The sequence below is a fragment of the Sinocyclocheilus anshuiensis genome, unplaced genomic scaffold (assembly GCF_001515605.1).
Source record: "Sinocyclocheilus anshuiensis isolate Anshui unplaced genomic scaffold, SAMN03320099.WGS_v1.1 scaffold355, whole genome shotgun sequence".
In the NCBI taxonomy this organism is placed as follows: Eukaryota; Metazoa; Chordata; class Actinopteri; order Cypriniformes; family Cyprinidae; genus Sinocyclocheilus; species Sinocyclocheilus anshuiensis.
In genome coordinates, this window is record NW_015549571.1 from 1,544,000 (window position 1) to 1,562,022 (window position 18,023).

At 36.5% G+C, this 18,023-nt stretch overlaps 1 protein-coding gene across 1 annotated transcript in view; it reads left to right on the plus strand.

Moving 5' to 3' along the window:
• The window catches only part of LOC107657398 (integrin alpha-6-like), a 35,528-nt gene extending 19,211 nt beyond the window's left edge, over positions 1-16,317 (plus strand). The window contains exons 2-26 of the mRNA XM_016445450.1: positions 1,827-1,954; positions 2,092-2,171; positions 2,265-2,526; positions 3,886-4,017; positions 4,094-4,307; positions 5,336-5,529; positions 5,617-5,711; positions 6,431-6,558; positions 6,648-6,737; positions 6,821-6,882; positions 7,276-7,445; positions 9,999-10,142; positions 10,404-10,519; positions 10,784-10,934; positions 11,160-11,243; positions 11,319-11,398; positions 11,510-11,587; positions 12,725-12,827; positions 12,927-13,103; positions 13,228-13,329; positions 13,430-13,540; positions 13,630-13,728; positions 13,847-13,972; positions 15,874-15,989; positions 16,251-16,317. Of these exons, the coding sequence (XP_016300936.1) occupies positions 1,827-1,954; positions 2,092-2,171; positions 2,265-2,526; positions 3,886-4,017; positions 4,094-4,307; positions 5,336-5,529; positions 5,617-5,711; positions 6,431-6,558; positions 6,648-6,737; positions 6,821-6,882; positions 7,276-7,445; positions 9,999-10,142; positions 10,404-10,519; positions 10,784-10,934; positions 11,160-11,243; positions 11,319-11,398; positions 11,510-11,587; positions 12,725-12,827; positions 12,927-13,103; positions 13,228-13,329; positions 13,430-13,540; positions 13,630-13,728; positions 13,847-13,972; positions 15,874-15,975 (3,028 nt within the window). The 3' untranslated portion in view covers positions 15,976-15,989; positions 16,251-16,317. The remainder of the gene's footprint in view (positions 1-1,826; positions 1,955-2,091; positions 2,172-2,264; positions 2,527-3,885; positions 4,018-4,093; positions 4,308-5,335; positions 5,530-5,616; positions 5,712-6,430; positions 6,559-6,647; positions 6,738-6,820; positions 6,883-7,275; positions 7,446-9,998; positions 10,143-10,403; positions 10,520-10,783; positions 10,935-11,159; positions 11,244-11,318; positions 11,399-11,509; positions 11,588-12,724; positions 12,828-12,926; positions 13,104-13,227; positions 13,330-13,429; positions 13,541-13,629; positions 13,729-13,846; positions 13,973-15,873; positions 15,990-16,250) is intronic.
• The last annotated feature ends 1,706 nt before the right edge of the window (positions 16,318-18,023 follow it).

An 18,023-nucleotide genomic window follows, 5' to 3' on the forward strand; every position in this document is an offset into this window, starting at 1 on the left:
CTGGGTCTGGCGGTAGCACTTTTAGCTGTAGCTTAGCATAGATCATTGAATCTGATTAGACCATTAGCATCTCGCTCAAAAATGACGAAAGAGTTTCTATATTTTTCCTATTTAAAACTTGGCTCTTCTGTAGTTACATCGCGTACTAAGGAACTTTGCTGCCGTATCATGGGTGCAGCAGGTGCAATGATATTACGCAGCGCCTGAAAATAGGCTTATTGGAAGGTACCTAGCTGGGGACTATTTTCAGGTGCTGCACCCATGGTATGGCAGCAAAGTTCCTTGATTTTTACGCCGGAATGAGAGCATAGTTCCTCGCCATATCGGCCTAGAAAATTGCAACTTTTCATTTTCCGTTGGAAGAGTCAAGTTTTAAATAGGAAAAATATCGAAACTCTTTGGTCATTTTTGAGCGAGATGCTAACGGTCTATCACATGATTGGGGTTTCTCCTCAAATCTACACCTATGTGTGTCTTTTGTTCTGGTGTGATGACAGCAGTGTGTGTGTCTGTAAATAATTGATTTGGTGCAACTGGCTGATGGGTGTTAGAAACAGGAAGACACCCGCTGATGAAATAATCTGTCAGATCCTCTTCATCAAGCACCAGTCTCATTTATGAAGGACTGATAATTACGTCATAATTACAAGGTTTTTCCTGCGTTTTGTCCTCCTATCTGTTCCAAATAGTGCCGTAGCAAATAGTGCTTGTGATGTGCGAGAGACTCAACTAAAGCAGGTGGTCATACTACACTTTTCCATTGACTTCCATTCATGCAAATGCTGGAGTTAAAGCACAAGCTCACGTGAATTTCACTGCGTTCCAAAGTTCACGTTTGGTGAACTCTGTTCTGCGAATTTGCTTCACGTGAAGACGTCTGACCAAAAGAAGAAAAACGGCAGATGACTTCTTAGCTAAACTAAAACAATGCAAACTTTAAATCTGCAGGATTGCAGCTTTGCAGTAAAATTGAGTAGATTGCATATTTTTACGTTTTCTACGCATTATGTTTTTAAAAAGATGCCTCAGAGTATGACATTATATTACAGTCATTGCAGTATCTATAGGAATTTTGTGTACTCCAAGTTTAGTGTGACCGTGGCATAATGCTCATAGATTATTTGGGATATTACAATATCAGATTTCCACTACATGATTATTGTGGCCAAAAGAATTCATGATAATGATATCATAGAAATTTAAATAATAATAATGGTATCTGTCAAATTCATCTTTAACTGTGTTTTTTTTGGCACTCAAAACATTAGGAAGGTAACCATATCTGTACAAAGATGAACAAAAATAACTTACTGTTGGTTGGCACTTCCTGCAGACTGCAGTCTAACACCATGTCTTTTTTGTAGAATCAAAAAACACTTTTTTTAGGTGCGGGTAGAGTGTCTGGCTTTTGTCTGTCATTTAGTGTAGCATAATTTTGCACGGCAGTAGTAGCTACACACTGCTTCTTCTTCCCCTTTATTTATTCATTTATTTATTTAAGTAGTTAGTTAGTTTTGTTTTATGATGACTGGCAACCAGAAAAGTGCAATACCGCCATCATGTTGGAAGGTCAACCAGATAGTAACTGGCACTAGATTATTTGTGATATTAGAATATGTGTAGTATCAACATGATATGTCTCATTTAGTAATATGGAGTATTTTATGGGTGTTGTCAATATTTTTACTGAGCTTGTCACAGTGAATTCTGGGATTGCCTTTTTCAACACAGGATGCATGCATTGCTGGTTAAAAAATGGCCATTGTTGGAAGTTACTGGGAAAAAAAAAAGTGATTAATTTATTTTTTGTTCATTTTTTCGCACAGATTGTTGATTGGTGCTCCCAAAGCCAGGGCTTTATCCAATCAGGGAGCAAACATCACGGGTGGGCTGTACAGCTGTGACATCACCACCCATCCCGACGACTGCACTCGAGTGGACTTTGACAATGATGGTACGCAGAAAAACCAGAGATTTAACAATATATCAATTCAGGCATGTACGGTAGATGTCTACTGACTGCTGTTTTGTTGTTTCATTGGTTTCAATGCTTAATCATGACTTGGTTTCTGTTCATGGTGACTCTCACAGTTGATGCTCGTGTGGAGAATAAGGAGAACCAGTGGATGGGTGTAACTGTTCAGAGTCAAGGACCTGGAGGCAAGATTGTGGTGGGTCAAGAACATAGTTACCATGAACTGATTTATTATTTATCACACAATGTCAATATAAGCGCAGAACTAGCTTCTCTCTTTGTGTCTCAGACATGTGCCCATCGCTACCAGCGCCTGTTGTTCCCCAACACCCCCCAAGAGGCGCGTGACATCACGGGACGCTGCTACATGCTCAGCCAGGACCTGAGCATCGACAGCCAATCAGACGAGGATGGAGGGAACTGGAAATTCTGCGATGGTCGCACCAGGGGTCATGAGAGATTTGGGGCCTGTCAGCAGGGCTTGGCTGCCACCTTTTCTAAAGACTACCATTATGTCATCTTTGGAGCACCAGGGGCATACAACTGGAAAGGTAGAAAGACTTTTGATGTGAAAAATAAAACACACACGCACAGAGAGAGAGAGAGAGAGAGACATACACACTTATTGGATACGATTCTGTGGTAACTGTGAGGTGTAGAAGATCAAAAGTTATGTCATGTGACCAGACTGGTTAATTCCGAAACACTCAAATTTAGCAGAAAATATGCTTTGACTTTATAATCACAACTTCTGTTCATCAGAAAGTTAAAAGGTACAGGCTATTTAACAGAAAACTCATCAAATGAAGCAGAATATGCGTGAGATGGCTGAGACCAGAGCAGATGTGACTCACAGGTCACTGTTTTGACCTTTGGCAAGGTCTTACCTCATAGACACCTCATATTGCTATCATTTATTTATTATGATGGTGGACTGATCCATAAAAATAGCCAGTGTTTTTACTTCCATGTTTTATATGTATGGTGACCCACACTGGTGAGGAGGAGCACTGCGACATCTCTTATTCACTATATTCTTAATTCACACAATTGCATTCCCTTGTGGAAAGAAAGCACATAGTTTTTAAAAAGTACTACAGAAATTATATACTTAATATAAATATACTATAAAAGAATATACTTAAGTGCAAATTGGATGTAATGTTTTCAGACACTTAATTGTGTGTTAATTGCAATGAAATTAAAATGTATTATAGTTTAAATTTATATTAAATTTAGAGTGCTCTTTGACACTTAAGTAGGATTTATGCTCATCTTTAAATGTAATTTCATAATTACTTCTATTGTCTTTGACATATGTTTAAAGTGTACTGCTGAATGTACTGACAAGCATTTGTGGTAAACAAAAATGTACTTAATGTAATTTCTATTGAAAAATGTATGTCATGTTTTTAAATATATTCATAATTAAACATTTCTCATGATAGCTTCAATTAAGCAAAAATAAAAATATAATATATATTAATGTAATTAAAATTACGATCAAGAACGCAACATGCATTTTAGTGTAACATCAAAATAAGTTTACTTCTTTGAAGCATGACAAAAGATTGTTTAACATAATGATTTGAAACGTACTTTAAAGTAAAACTTTTAATTTGACACTTTTCAAAAGTGTACTTAACTGTGTTAAGAAGCAGTCATGAAAGTGTGCTCTCTTTAGTGGCCTTTTATTTACTTGTGTGTGTGTGTGTGTGTGTGTGTGTTCCAAAAATGCAATTTTTAAAATGTACTGTATACTTGAAAGGTTTGAAGTACACTACAAGTGCACATTCAAAACAATTAACCACACTTCTTTTTTGCACAAATAACCATTACTCGATCATTTGTTTTCCTGTACCAGCATAATCTAGTTGTTTAGCGCTCACCCCATCACTTCTGTTGTCTAGGTATAGTGCGTGTGGAGCAGAAGAACAACACTCTTCTGGAAATGGGCGTGTTTGATGACGGCCCTTATGAGGTCGGGGATGAAAACCGCCTGGATCCAAATCTAGTGCCAGTACCAGCCAACAGTTACTTAGGTGAGTGTGAGAACCATGTGTTGTGTGTGCTGTAGTCAGCGACTGCATTGTGACGCTGACTCTCGCGCATGCACAGGATTCTCTCTAGATTCCGGCCACAGCATCACAGAGAAAGGCAGACTCATCATAGTGTCAGGAGCGCCGAGAGCCGATCACAGCGGTGCAGTGGTGTTTCTGCGGACGGAGGGTGAAGTGTCCACCACGCTCACACCTGAACACGTTCTGGAAGGACCGGGACTCGCATCCTCCTTTGGATATGACGTCGCTGTGGTGGACCTGAATGGAGATGGGTGAGTGTTGGGAAGTAACTAGTTACATGTAACTAAATTACGCAATTTAATTACAAAATAAGGTAACGCTTTATTTTAAGGTGTCCTTGTTACACATATTACATGCACTTACTATTATAATAACAATTAATTATGCATAATGCATGTAACCCTAACCATATAGTAAGTACATACAGTTAATTGATATTACTCAGTACCTAAATATATAATTACACTGTAACAAGGACACCTTAAAATAAAGTGTAACCCAAAATAAATGTAATTGTAATCAGTTACAATTACTGAGAAAAAATGTGTAATTAAATTACATTTACTTATGAAAATGCTAATGATTACAAAGGGGGTTACATCTGATTTAATACATACAGATTTAATTGATTTCTTTTATAAATTGCAGTGACTGCTTTAATATACCAGACATCAATGTTTCAGGAGTTTATTAGGACACAGAATAGGACACATGCTTATTCGATAACGGTTTTATTTCCTATTTGGGTTTATGTATATACTTTTTTTTTAAGATTAACTGTTTTTTTTCCCCAAGGCATTGTTAGATGCCAGTGTTTCCTGTCATAGCTATGCAAAGAGTTGATTTTAAAAACAGTATCATAGCTACTAAACTATTTCTTATGATTTTAAATCTGGATTTAACCTCAGAATGATTTCAAAGTAAGTCTGATTTTGCAGTGGCTGTGCTTTACAATTCAATTATTATCATCTTAATTCAAGGGATAAAGGATTGCGGAAGTGATAGTAATCAGTGCTGAGTTCTACTGTAAGGTCATAATGAAAATGATTAACAGTTGAAAAAATTCATTAGAAATTTAGAAAAGTAATCAAATGTAATCAGTTACATTATTAAAGTAATTGAAATAGTTACACTACTTATTACATTTTAGATAGGGTAACTTGTAATCTGTAATCTATTACAGTTCTAAAGTAACCTTCCCAACACTGGTGACAAGATCTGTAGCAAATAAAGGAACTCTTGAAAATGAGTGGCTGGATTGTGCTGGTTGTCTCTCCAGCTGGCAGGACGTTGTGGTTGGTGCTCCTCAGTTCTTCCAGAGAGATGAGGAAGTGGGTGGAGCCGTGTACGTTTACATCAACAAGGCTGGAAGGTGGAAGGACGTCGCTCCTACTCGCCTGAATGGAACGAAAGACTCCATGTTCGGACTGGCTGTGGAGAACATTGGAGACATCAATCTGGATTCTTTTGAAGGTTGAATGCAGAAGTTGGTTTTCAGTTTTGGATGCCAAATAATGACTTCTTTCAGATTGTTTAATATTCTTCCTGCTTGTATCTCAGATATTGCAGTAGGTGCTCCATATGCAGACTCAGGGTCTGGTAGCGTGTACATCTACCACGGATCTGCTGATGGCATCAATACTACACCAGCTCAGGTTAGACACTCTCCACCTGTCTGTCTCTCTGTTTGCTCTTCTGTCTGCAGATATAATGGAGCATATCAGTGAGAAATCACTTAGATCAAATATTGGTGGAACTAAAAGGAATAAATGGCACTATGAGAGACTCCTTTTCCAATGTTATCCGGTTTAAAAGGTTTTCCATTTTCAGCATGAAACATTGGCGAAAAAAAGAGATACTTACTTGGTTTTATGCATTAGATAGATATTTCATTATATATCTAATTTGGTTTTTATTCTACTTTGCTTTTGTCTGATTTAACTTTGTACTCTTTCCAGCGCTGGGTTAAAAAGGGACAAACCCAGCTATTGGGTTGTTTTGACCCAGCTATTGTTTTTTTTTTACCCAGCGGTTGCTGGGCCAATAGCTGGGTTTGTCCCTTTTTAACCCAGCGCTGGGTTATATTTAACCCATCATTTTTTAGAGTGTATGGCTTTCATGGAACATGATCTTTACTTAATATCCTAATTATTTTTGGCATAAAAGAAAAATCAATCATTTTGACCCATACAATGTATTGTTGGCTATTGCTACAAATATACCCCAGCGACTTAAGACTGCTTTTGTGCTCCAGGGTCATATGTGTGTGTGTGTGTGTGTGTGTGTGTGTGTGTATGTGTATCTTTGCCATTAAACAATTAATACAGCCTTACCTTTGCCTACAAACACTAATACTTCTGACATGATCTTGTAGATTCTGGAGGGTAAACAGCACAATATGAAGATGTTTGGCTATTCTCTGGCTGGAAACATGGACCTGGATCAGAACTCGTACCCTGATCTCGCCGTGGGCTCGCTCTCTGACACAGTTTTCATATACAGGTGCTGGTAGCTCACTTCTCATGTCCAAGTCATTACCTGGAGGTGTTTTGAGATGCTATAGCATGATATAACATCCCTCTCGTGTGCAGGTCCAAAACTGTTATTAGCATCAAGAAAGACATCAAGGTGACACCAAAGGAGATTGACTTTGTGAAGAAAACATGTGGCAACAGCGTATGGTGAGATACTAACATCACTTATAAATAAGTTTGGTATTTTGAACTCTAATATTTATGGGTGTTTAATGTTGCATCCTTTTTAGCTTGACTGTGGAAGCGTGTTTCTCATATAAACCAAAGCCCTCCACCTACAACCCTAAACTCAGTAAGTCTGTTTATGCTCTTATATTGACAAACAATCATTATCTATTACAATTTTTTTTGTTTTTTTTTGTCTGAAATCCCGACTTTAAAGAGAATGAGGGTTTTAAGCATCAGGCAACATAATGGCAGCATAAGCTTATAATAAACAGAATGCTGTCATCCATTGGTGTGGATGCTATTATAGTTATCGTTATTGTTGTCTTTATAGTTATTCTTAATGTGAACAGTGCTTAAGATGTAGTCCAAATGTATTCTGTGTTATTAATGCTCACAGAAGACAAGATACTACATGCTTGATGTTCACTGAAGTAAATAAGAGCATTTTTTTGTTCTGAGGTCTGAAGCTCACATATTCTAAATGTTTTGTTTGTTTGTTTGTTTGTTTGTTTGTCAGCCATCTCCTGTACACTTGAGGCAGAGGGGTACCGCAGGAAGCTGGGTCTTCCATCCAGGGTTGTGTTTCTGGAGAAGAGCGCGATGGATCAGGACTTCCAGTCGACCGGCTCTCTGGAGCTACGAGGACAGAACAAGAAAGCCTGTTACAAGACCAAACTCAGATTACAAGTAAATAAAGCTTTAAAGTTGTGATGAAACAGAAGTAGCGACAGGCCTTTTCTTCCATATTGTGATGCACATCTGATTGTGATTGATTATCGAAAACGCAGATGAACGTGAGCTCACAGGGGTGAGGTTTAAGCGGATTAAATGATTGGAAAAGTTCTGCATACAGTGCCCTTCAAAAGTTTGGGATCAGTAAGATTTTTAATGTTTTTAATGGAGTCTCTTATGCTCATCAAGGCTGCATTTATTTGATCAGAAAAAACAGCAATATTGTGAAATATTATTGCAATTTTTAATATTGGTTTCCTATTTTAATAGGGTACAACGGGGCTAAAGGCACACCTTAAGAAAAAATGTGCTATTCACTGCGCCTAAAATGTATAATTGCAGAAAAATATATATACGTTTGTATTGAACAGGGTGGGCACACACACAGTATTGATACAAATACTTCAGCTAAAATAATGTTTTAAGTTAATACTTGTTCAAAACAATCACTTTAGCAAAGTTTGTACTATTTTCTGCTTATTTTGAAAAATTAAATAATTAATTTTTGTTCAATAAATATACTGTCATTACAATATGTTGATATAAAAATATATATTTTAAAATACAGAAACAATTTAATAAGTAAAGATTCTGAAAGCACTGAAGGAGATCCCATAATAATTGAATATAGATTTACAGTAGTAACAACAAATGATATTTTATTATATGATATGATTAATATCATGTTTTTAAGTATGATGGTTTCATTCTAAACATGGTGATTATCTCTAAGATGGACACCCAACATAATATATGATATTTACCATCTTAATCTAACCATGTCATGTCAATAGATGGAAAAGTCAGCCATCTATTAATTATACTGAACAAAATTATAAACACAACACTTTTGTTTTTGTCCCCATTTTTCATGAGCTGAACTCAAAGATCTAAGACTTTTTCTATGTACACAAAAGGCCTATTTCTCCAAAAGTGTTGCATTTATAATTTTGTTCAGTGTATGTTAATTACTGTGGAACACGTAATAGCCTGTTTAGCCTCAACAGCAGGGGCGCTTTTTACCCCAAATACCATACTTTTACATATTCTTTCGTTATTTAAAAACTGTTGTTTTAATTATCTTAAACAAAACTGAAAATTGTTAAGAAGACCTTTGTCTCAGAATATATGCATTAATTTTAGCGATTCTAAATTGCTACTTCAATCTACAACATTTTAAAAAACATCAAATATTAGATCAAGTAAGCGCAGAATCAACTTCCGATCGTGTCAAGGATCAGACAAATATGCACGTGCATCTTGAAAAGCGGATGTTTTGGAAAGTGCTACGCCATGTTTTTGTGCCATCTAGTGGTTTAGATGAAAATAATATCAAAGGCGCCTTTAGCCCCGTTGTACCCTATACTTTAAAATATAATTTAATTCTGTGACGCAGTGCTGAATTTTCAGCATCATTCCTCCAGTCTTCAGTGTCACATGATCCTTCAGAAATCATTCTAATATACTGATTTATTATCAGTGATGAAACTGTTGCTTATTATTTTTTGGTTCTTTGATTCTTTGATGAATAAAAAGTAAAAAAGAACAGCATGTATTCAAAATAGAAATATTTTCTAACAATATAAGTCTTTACAATCACTTTTTATCCATTTAACTCATCCTTGCTGAATAAAAGTATTAATTTCTTAAAAAAAAAAAGAAAAACAAATACTGACACCAGACTTTTGAATAGTAGTGTATGTTGTAACACAAAATTTCTATTTTGAATAAACACTGTTCTTTTTAACTTTTTTATTTATCAAAGAATCCTGAAAAAAGTATCGCAGGTCCAAAAAAAATATTAAGCAGCACAACTGTTTCCAACATTGACTATAAATCAGTATATTAGAATGATTTCTGAAGAATCACGTGACTGACGACTGGAGTAATGATGCTGAAAATTTCAGCTTTGCTTCGCAGGAATAAATTACATTTTAAAGTATATTAAAATAGAAAATGTTTATTTTAAATTGCAATTATATTTCACAAAATTACATTTTTTTCTGTATTTTTGATCAAATAAATGCAGCCTTGATGAGCAGAAGAGACTTCCTTAAAAAACATTAAAAATCTTACTGATCCCAAACTTTTGAACGGCACTATATGTTACCAGAGAAAAGTCTGTCATTTTTACCAGAAGATTGAGTTATGACATTTTGATTAACATGATGTCCAAAAAAATTGTAAAAAAATTATGCATGGATTAGTTGTTCATAATAAGAACTATAGCATGCATTTACATAATATATGGCTATTGGTGAGGAAAGGACCAACATGAAAAACTGTTAACTTAGTCACTTTATGACTTTATCAGTTATCAGAATCATACATCTACAGTTGTATCATACAGTGCATTGGTGAGATTTTTATTTCTGGGTGCACTATTCCTACGATTCTCATTTTGGAATTAGGAACTGTGGAATTCTGATGACATTCCAACAGCCTCTGTTTAACCTCTGTTTTCAATGCATGTTGACTGAGTGGGATCTGCCATGTGCTGGTTTTCAGGAAGGCATCAGGGATAAGCTCAGAGCGATTCCTATCGAGGTGTCTGTGGCCATTCAGAGCGCTAAGAGAGGCAAACGACAGAGCTCTCTGCCACAACTAACTCCAATACTGGACTCCACTGTGCCCAACAAGACCATCACTGAGGTATACTCGTAACATAACGTACTGCACGCTATGTAGGAATCTTATGAGCAGTCAATACATCTTAAGCTCTACTTTATTCTTTAGATTTAGAATGTAATTGATGTAAAAAGGATTGATTGCCTTATACAATTTTTTTTAAGGAACTCTACTAAACTGTGTATTATACTACATCTTGCATAGGCAAAAAAAGGGCTGATTAATGAAGCAATATAAAAAAAAAACATAGACTTCAGATTTGACTTGCCATCTTTCCTGGCCTAGGTGAACTTCCTGAAGGAGGGTTGTGGCACAGACAACATCTGTCAGAGTAACCTACACCTGCAGTACAGGATCTGCTACAGGGAGTCCAAACAAGATGTGTTTCCTCCTCTACCGCTGTGTGTATCAGAAATGCATCACACACTACTAGAACCATGCAACACAGATGCTGTTTACACCTGCTGTTAACAGCTAATATATATGAGCTGATCGCAAATGAAAAATGATGCATCAATAACATATTTATATCTGATGATCTCGTATATATTACAACTATTAAACACTCAACAAAAATCTTTATATGCCCTGATACTCTTTTGGATGATAGGTTGCATGTAAATAGGTTTCTTTGATGGTGCTATTTTTTCAAATCGATCTCTCAGGGAGAATGGCGTGCCGGTGATTTCTCTGAGTGATCAGAAGGACATCGCTCTGGAGGTCACGGTCAGGAACAGGAATGGAGATGATGCTCATGAAGCCAAATTGGTTGGGCATTTTGATGAATCCCTCTCATATTCAGGATTCAGATCTACTGTAAGTGGTACACAACTCTTTTTCATTTGATCACTTTTTATGTTTTCATTCATTATTTCACCAAATATTGCTATACTATTGTTTCACATTGTGATGTTACTTCAATCAGTTATCCATGACCCATACTTTACAGTGAAGTCCTCACAATAAGAAAATAGCAAAGCCTTCAATACAACTATTCTCTGTGCTATGATGTTGTGTAACCAAACCCCAGTCGTCCTGTAGGATAAACATGTGATCTGCGCTGCCAATCAGAATGGCTCCCTGGCAGACTGCGAGCTGGGAAACCCTTTTAAACGGGATTCAGAGGTCACTAATACTTCAAAGATGCAATATTACTCTATTTTGTGAATTGCCGTTTTAATACAAATGTTTTTTTTGTAGGTAACATTCTATATCATATTGAGCACTGGCAAGATATCACTCGACACCAAAGAGGTTGAGATCGACCTTCAGCTGGAAACGTATGTCTGAAATATCAGAATCACTGTTGATTTAAACATGCTTGATGTATGAACTAAAATGGTACTGTAATTTTACGATGAGTGTATACTGATATTTCTGTTCTCATACAGAACGAGTTTACAGGAAGGCCTGGGAAAAGTGAAGGCCAAAGCCAAAGTGGTGATTGAACTGCTTCTTTCTGTACAAGGGTAAGTATTATAACTTTATTTAAGCATGCATGTGCTCTCCATTGAAAACCATTGCTGTCTAGGAGAGAAAACAGTGACATTTTCTGACTTTCATTACTTATTACAGTAACATTATGCAAGCTACTCTATTATATTCAGTTAGTGTGCAGTATATGCTGCAGTAGGGTTGGTGGGACTCTTTTACGTGTAAGTGTCAAAGCTTCTAAAGCAAAGGCTGTGAAGACTCAAGCGGGGTTTACCATGAAGTTGTAGGAATACTGAAATCAATATACTGCTGTCGCCTCTGTACTCTTGAGTAAAGAACTTAACCTTAGGTTAAAAGCAACTGTTAATAACTACTAATGTACTGTATCTCTGCCATCACATACTTACCAGAACGACTCCCCTTGTGAAAAAGAAGTACACTTTAGCATACTTTAGAGTACTTATATACCTTAAAAGAATATACTTAAGTGAGAATTTCATGTTTTTGGAAACATGATGGTTATAGCTTAAATGTATATTATATTCAATTAGCTGAATTTTAGAGTGCTTTTGACCCACTACATATTTATATATAATTTCATATTTGTTTGTATTGTCTTTGAAATATAATTAATGTGTAGTGCCGAATGCACTGACAAGCATTTACGGTAAACTAAATGTCATTTTAAATTAAAGCAGCATGTCACATTTTTAAATATATTTGTAATTAAAGTCGAAATTTAGTATATTTAAAATATATTAACTTATTAAATAATACACTAAAGTTAAAATTATAATCAAGTAGCCTACTTTAAAACAAAAGTTTATTAAAACAGTGATTTTAAAATGTACTTTTAATTTGATATTATTATAATGTGCATATATTAAAAGTGTTTATGCATATATTAAAAGTGTACTCTCTTCAAATACACACAAGTTGCCTTTTATGTCATAAATATTACATTATCTGCAAGTACCGTTTTTAATATATAGTTTTAAGATTTTAAATGCAATCTTTTATATCATCTCTACAAGTGTACATTCAATATACAGTTAAGTGCACTTCTTCTTTACAGTTATCTACTGTATATACACTTACTTGTGCTTTGTCCGATCACATTGCGTCAGCAAGCATGTTGTATCAGATGGCGGTGTTTTCTTGCTGTTTATCAGGGTTGCCAAGCCGTCTCAGGTCTATTTTGGAGGTGAAGTCAGAGGCATGAGCGCTATGAAGAAAGAGGAAGAAGTCGGCAGCTTGGTCGAATATGAATTCAGAGTAAATGCAAAAGAAGTTTGAAAAAATCTACCTTTTTATATATCACTTCAGGTATCTTTCAAAAGCTCTGCTTTAAACTTAGGATTTAATTTTTTGCAGGTGATTAATTTGGGAAAGCCTCTGAAGTCTTTTGGAACTGCATCCCTGAACATCCAGTGGCCTAAAGAAAGCTCTGTGGGGAAATGGCTGCTGTATCTGATGAGGATCAACACCAGGGACCTGCAGTTAGTCACCTGTTCACCTGAGAGAGAGATAAACCCTCTCAGACTGAGTGAGGTACCAAATCTGAATGAATGCTGTCCAAACATTCTGATGTTTTACACTGGTCAAAATACTATGCTAGATCGAGAAAACAATTGTAAGAATGGACAAAAAGTAAACACATCTGTCATACTTTTAGGAGTCAACATCAACCAGGAGAACGCGTGAGCTAGAGGAGCGGAAACCTGCTGAAGGCAGTAAAACATCCCTCTTCCCTGACAAACGCAAGCACAAGATTCTGGTAACGAGGCGGAGTTATTTATATTTGTGGTGCACTTTCATTTTTACCAATGCTATAGGACCAAAACAACTTCTTAAAAATGAACGTTTTGTCCTCGTAGTCTTGCAGTGGAGATGCCAGATGTGTGGAGATCAAATGCCCCCTACAGGTCTTGGACAGCACTGCGGTCATCATTCTGAAATCCCGCCTGTGGAATTCCACTTTCCTTGAAGTAAAGACAATAAAGAGTGCTTATTTTGTTCCTTTGAAAGAATGTCTTGGGTTGTTAAAGCATTCTGTTTTGTTTCCCCTTTAAAACAGGATTATGTGTCCTACAATTACCTTGATATAATAGTGAAAGCCTCCATAAGTCTGGATGTTTCTGCTAAGAACATTGTGCTTAAAAATCCTGAGACCCAGGTAACAGTTTCCTATTCAAGCGTAACACAGTTAAATCTGTGACACTGAAGACATTAATAGATGTAGATGAAGTGTTAGTCATCAAAACAGCTAGACTTACTGTAGATGTGATGGGCAGGTGAGGCTGACCGTGTTCCCGGAGACGACCGGGACCCCGTTCGGAGGCGTTCCCTGGTGGATCATTCTGGTGGCTGTTTTAGCTGGAATACTAATGCTGGCTCTTCTAGTTCTGTTACTCTGGAAGGTAATAAAACCCTCACATGCACATACAGTACATAAAGTAAATTAGCCACATGGTTAAAGGGGTCATATGACGTTCCTAAAAAGAAAATTATTTTGTGTATTTGGTGTAATGAAATGTGTTTATGCGGTTTAAGGTTCAAAAAACACTTTATTTTCCATATAATGTACATTATTGTTTCTCCTCTATGCCCCGCCTTTCTGAAACGCGTCGATTTTTACAAAGCTCATCGGTCTGAAAAAGCGAGGTGTGTTCTGATTGGCCAGCTATCCAGTGCGTTGTGATTGGCTGAATGCCTCAAGCGTGTGACGGAAATGTTACGCCCCTTAAGAGTTCTTTAAGAAGTATTCCTGGTTAAAAGCTTCTATTTGGATTTTTCAATTCGGATTTCTCTTCTGATATTCTATCTTTATTTATCCTGATTTACACTTTCCTACAAAAGTATTTGGAGACTTGCACTACTCTGAATGTCATTTCATTAAACCAACCAAAAATCAAACAAAGTGTCAGTGTTTTTAAAAACAGAAAAATACCATGAATATACTTTTTACTCAATAAAATAACATTTATAAATGTGCACTTTAAGGAAATAATATTCTTTAAAAGAATATGCTTGCGCAAAGTGCAAACTATAGTGCATGCTAATTGCATTTAAATGAAAATGCATTGTTAATTTATATTAAATGCAATTAGTTTAACTCTTTAATGTTATCAGACCCACTTAAATAGGACTCAAGTACGTCTTTGTGTACTTTCACCATTCTAATTTCTTTGAGCCAGTTAAAGTGCCAAATCAACTAACAATTATTTAAGGTAAATTGAAATTGCAGTTGAATCTTTAAATACATTTGTATTTACACATTTGTAGTGATGTTACAATTTAGTACATTTCAAATCGATTAACTTTAAATGTAATATCCAATAAACAACACAGTAAAATTATAATCAAGTGCTTTACATGTGCTTTAGTATGTTAGTCAACACATCAAAATAGGTGTACTTCAACTCACAACAAAAGATTATATGATTTAAAATACATTTTAAAGTAAAATGTTTAATGTGACATTATTATAAAGTTCAATTTTTAAAAAGTCTACTTAAGTGTGATAAGAACGTCATAAAAGTAAGTATACTTAAGTGGTGTTTTACTTCAATTGTATATTATGTGCAAGTACAGTTTTTTTTTTTATATATATACTTTTAGGATTTGAAGTACACTACAAGTGCACATTCAATACAATTATGCACACTTCACAAGAGGATAATAGTTAGGTAACACTTTATTTCGATAGTCCACTTTAGACATTCTATTAACAGTAAGTAACTTTGCAACTACATGTCAACTAGCAGTTAGTAGAGTATTAGTAGACTGTCTGCTTAATATCTTCTAACACTTTCTTTGTCAACTTATTCTACTAACCCTAAACCTACCCTAACAGTCTACTCTGAGAGTTAGTAGACATGTAGTTGCAAATTAATGAGAATTAGTTGACATGTAGTTGACATGTAGTTACAAAGTTACTTATAGTTAATAGAATGTCTAAAGTGGACTATCGAAATAAAGTGTAACCAATAGTTACAGTAATGTGATTCTCTACACCTGTGGTTCCTCTGCTTGAACTTGAGGAGAACCAATTTAATAAATCCACTAAAAATCACCACCTAATTAAAAGACATTAAGCAAAAACGCAGCAAAGTGCAACAAAATTATCCTGCGGCATTTGAATGCAGATGACACTGCCTTTAATATTTGAATGCATTGACATTCACACATTTTTATTCAGGTTTTACTGCCCAAATACTTGTTGTGACCAGCAGATTAATCATATGAAAAGATGTGTTAGTGGAATTCCACTGTCTTTAGTGCAAATGTTTGCAATGACCCCTGAATTTGCCCCCTGTAGTGCGGTTTCTTCAAGCGGGCCCAGAAGGACGAGTATGATGCCGCTTTGCACAAAGCTGAGATTCACACTCAGCCCTCAGACAAACAGTCCATTGAGGCCTAGCTCTCCTTACCAGGGTAAAACCCGATCGCTGCAGCAGATTGGTGTCTGCATGACATGTGGCCTAATTTACTAACTCATCCTGTGCTTTGACAAAAGGAAGGGACAAACACAAGCTCGGTTTTGTTTTGTATTGTGTCGATGGATGTGCTTCTTCGTGTCCTGTTTTGTCAAGCATGTCCCGTCTCTCTGTGTTCTCCAAAGCACACAAACGCAGAATGGTTTTTAAATCGAGTCTTGGAATGATGCTTAATGCGCTTCTGTTCTTTCTCCGTCAGTGTGGATTTTTCAAACGTTCCAAATACGAGGACAGCGTTCCGAAATATCACGCGGTGAGGATTCGTAAGGAGACACGTCTCTTGAAAGATGGAAAGGACATGTTAGATGCCTTGGAGAAGAAGCAATGGATGACCACATGGAATGAGAACGAGAGCTACTCATGAGACTGTCTCTGCATTTTCTGTGGAAGTCCACCTCTGCAAGTCTGTGAGCCCACTGTTATAGAGAGACATGGAGATGCCTTTACATATCCATAGGTTTCTGGTAACTAAAGGGTAAAGACTGACTCTTGGATATCTCTGGGTTTTTGGTTTGCAATGCCACCCCTTAAAAAGTGTTTGTATATTTTTGGAAGATGCATGAGATGCCAAGACTGAATTGTTTTGATTGTTGATTTTTTTTTTGTAAATATTTTACAATGCAGTTTATTTATTTTGTCTTGTAGTTTTGTACTAAGATGCCTACTGTGCACGAACTGCCCAAAGATTATTTTCCATGTCTTTTCGGTAACTGTAAATTAGATTGAATGTCAGATTGGGTGTCAGAAGAGAAAAAAATAAACGAGTCAATTAGTTACTACTGAGAAATATTGTTTGACCCAAAACGCTTTGACAACACATCTGCATAATTTGATGTATTTTTAACATGCCGCATCTCTAGCATGCTCACAAAATCTAACATTTTCTTGCTAACCGTCATATTTGAACTTTGTTGCCACCTGTTGGCATTAAAGGGGCTTTCAGCAGTTCTCACTCTTGAGTAGTTCTGCTACAGGGTTGCCAGGTTTTCACAACAAAACCCGCCCAATTGCTACTCAAAACCCACGGTAAAAATCGCATTCCGGTGGAGTAAAATACACGTTTTTGGTGGGGTTCCACTGCTAAAATGCACATTTTAGGGGCTAAATATCACATTATTGGGGTCGCCTAAACCCGCGGACATGAAAAACAACCCGCGGCAAGTGTTAAAGTAGCCCAATTCCAAGGGAAAACCGCGGACTTGGCAACTGTTCTTCTATCCATCGATGTGGATCAGCATGATTGTTTTTCGAGTTCCCTTATGCACAGGGTCTCCAACTCTGCTCCTGGAAAGCTATTTTCCTGCAGACTTCAGTTCCAACACACCTGCCTGTAATTATCAGCCTTGAACACTTTAATTAGCTGGTTGAGGTGTGTTTGAATCGATTGTGGTTTGAGCTGAAACCTGCAGGCTTTCCAGGAGGAAGGTTGGAGACCCCTGACTATGCCCTTACCTGTGTAACAAAAAGAAGCTTACTGGGTATCAGGGTTTTATCCATCACCAAATCTTTTCTCCTTGTACCCATGTTTATGCCAGTTTTTTTTTTTTTGTTGGCTTTTTGTCAATCTGTCTTCTGGCTTGAGGACTATTCTGCTTCTTCAACCATACAGGTGTTGTTTCTCTGCTGGTAAAGCATGATAATAAGTGTTTTTCACTCTTTGTGTCACCAAACTACACTATGCTACTAGCTTTCATACACATGCTGCAGCTAATGAGCCAGTGAGGATTGTCTTGACGTTCTGTGAAACACCGCAGGTCACGTCATTTCAACATGCCAAAATATAGGTTGAGGGGGCTGCCCCGCACCTAATTAAAACATGTTTTATACAAAACTACGAGTACAGTCTTCATCTCATGTGAGTGTGTGCCATTCAGATGATGCTTCACAAAAACTAAAGAAGCAAACTACTAAATGCACTTTTAAAATATTCAGGCATCTCTTGATATAAATATAATTCAAACACATCAATATC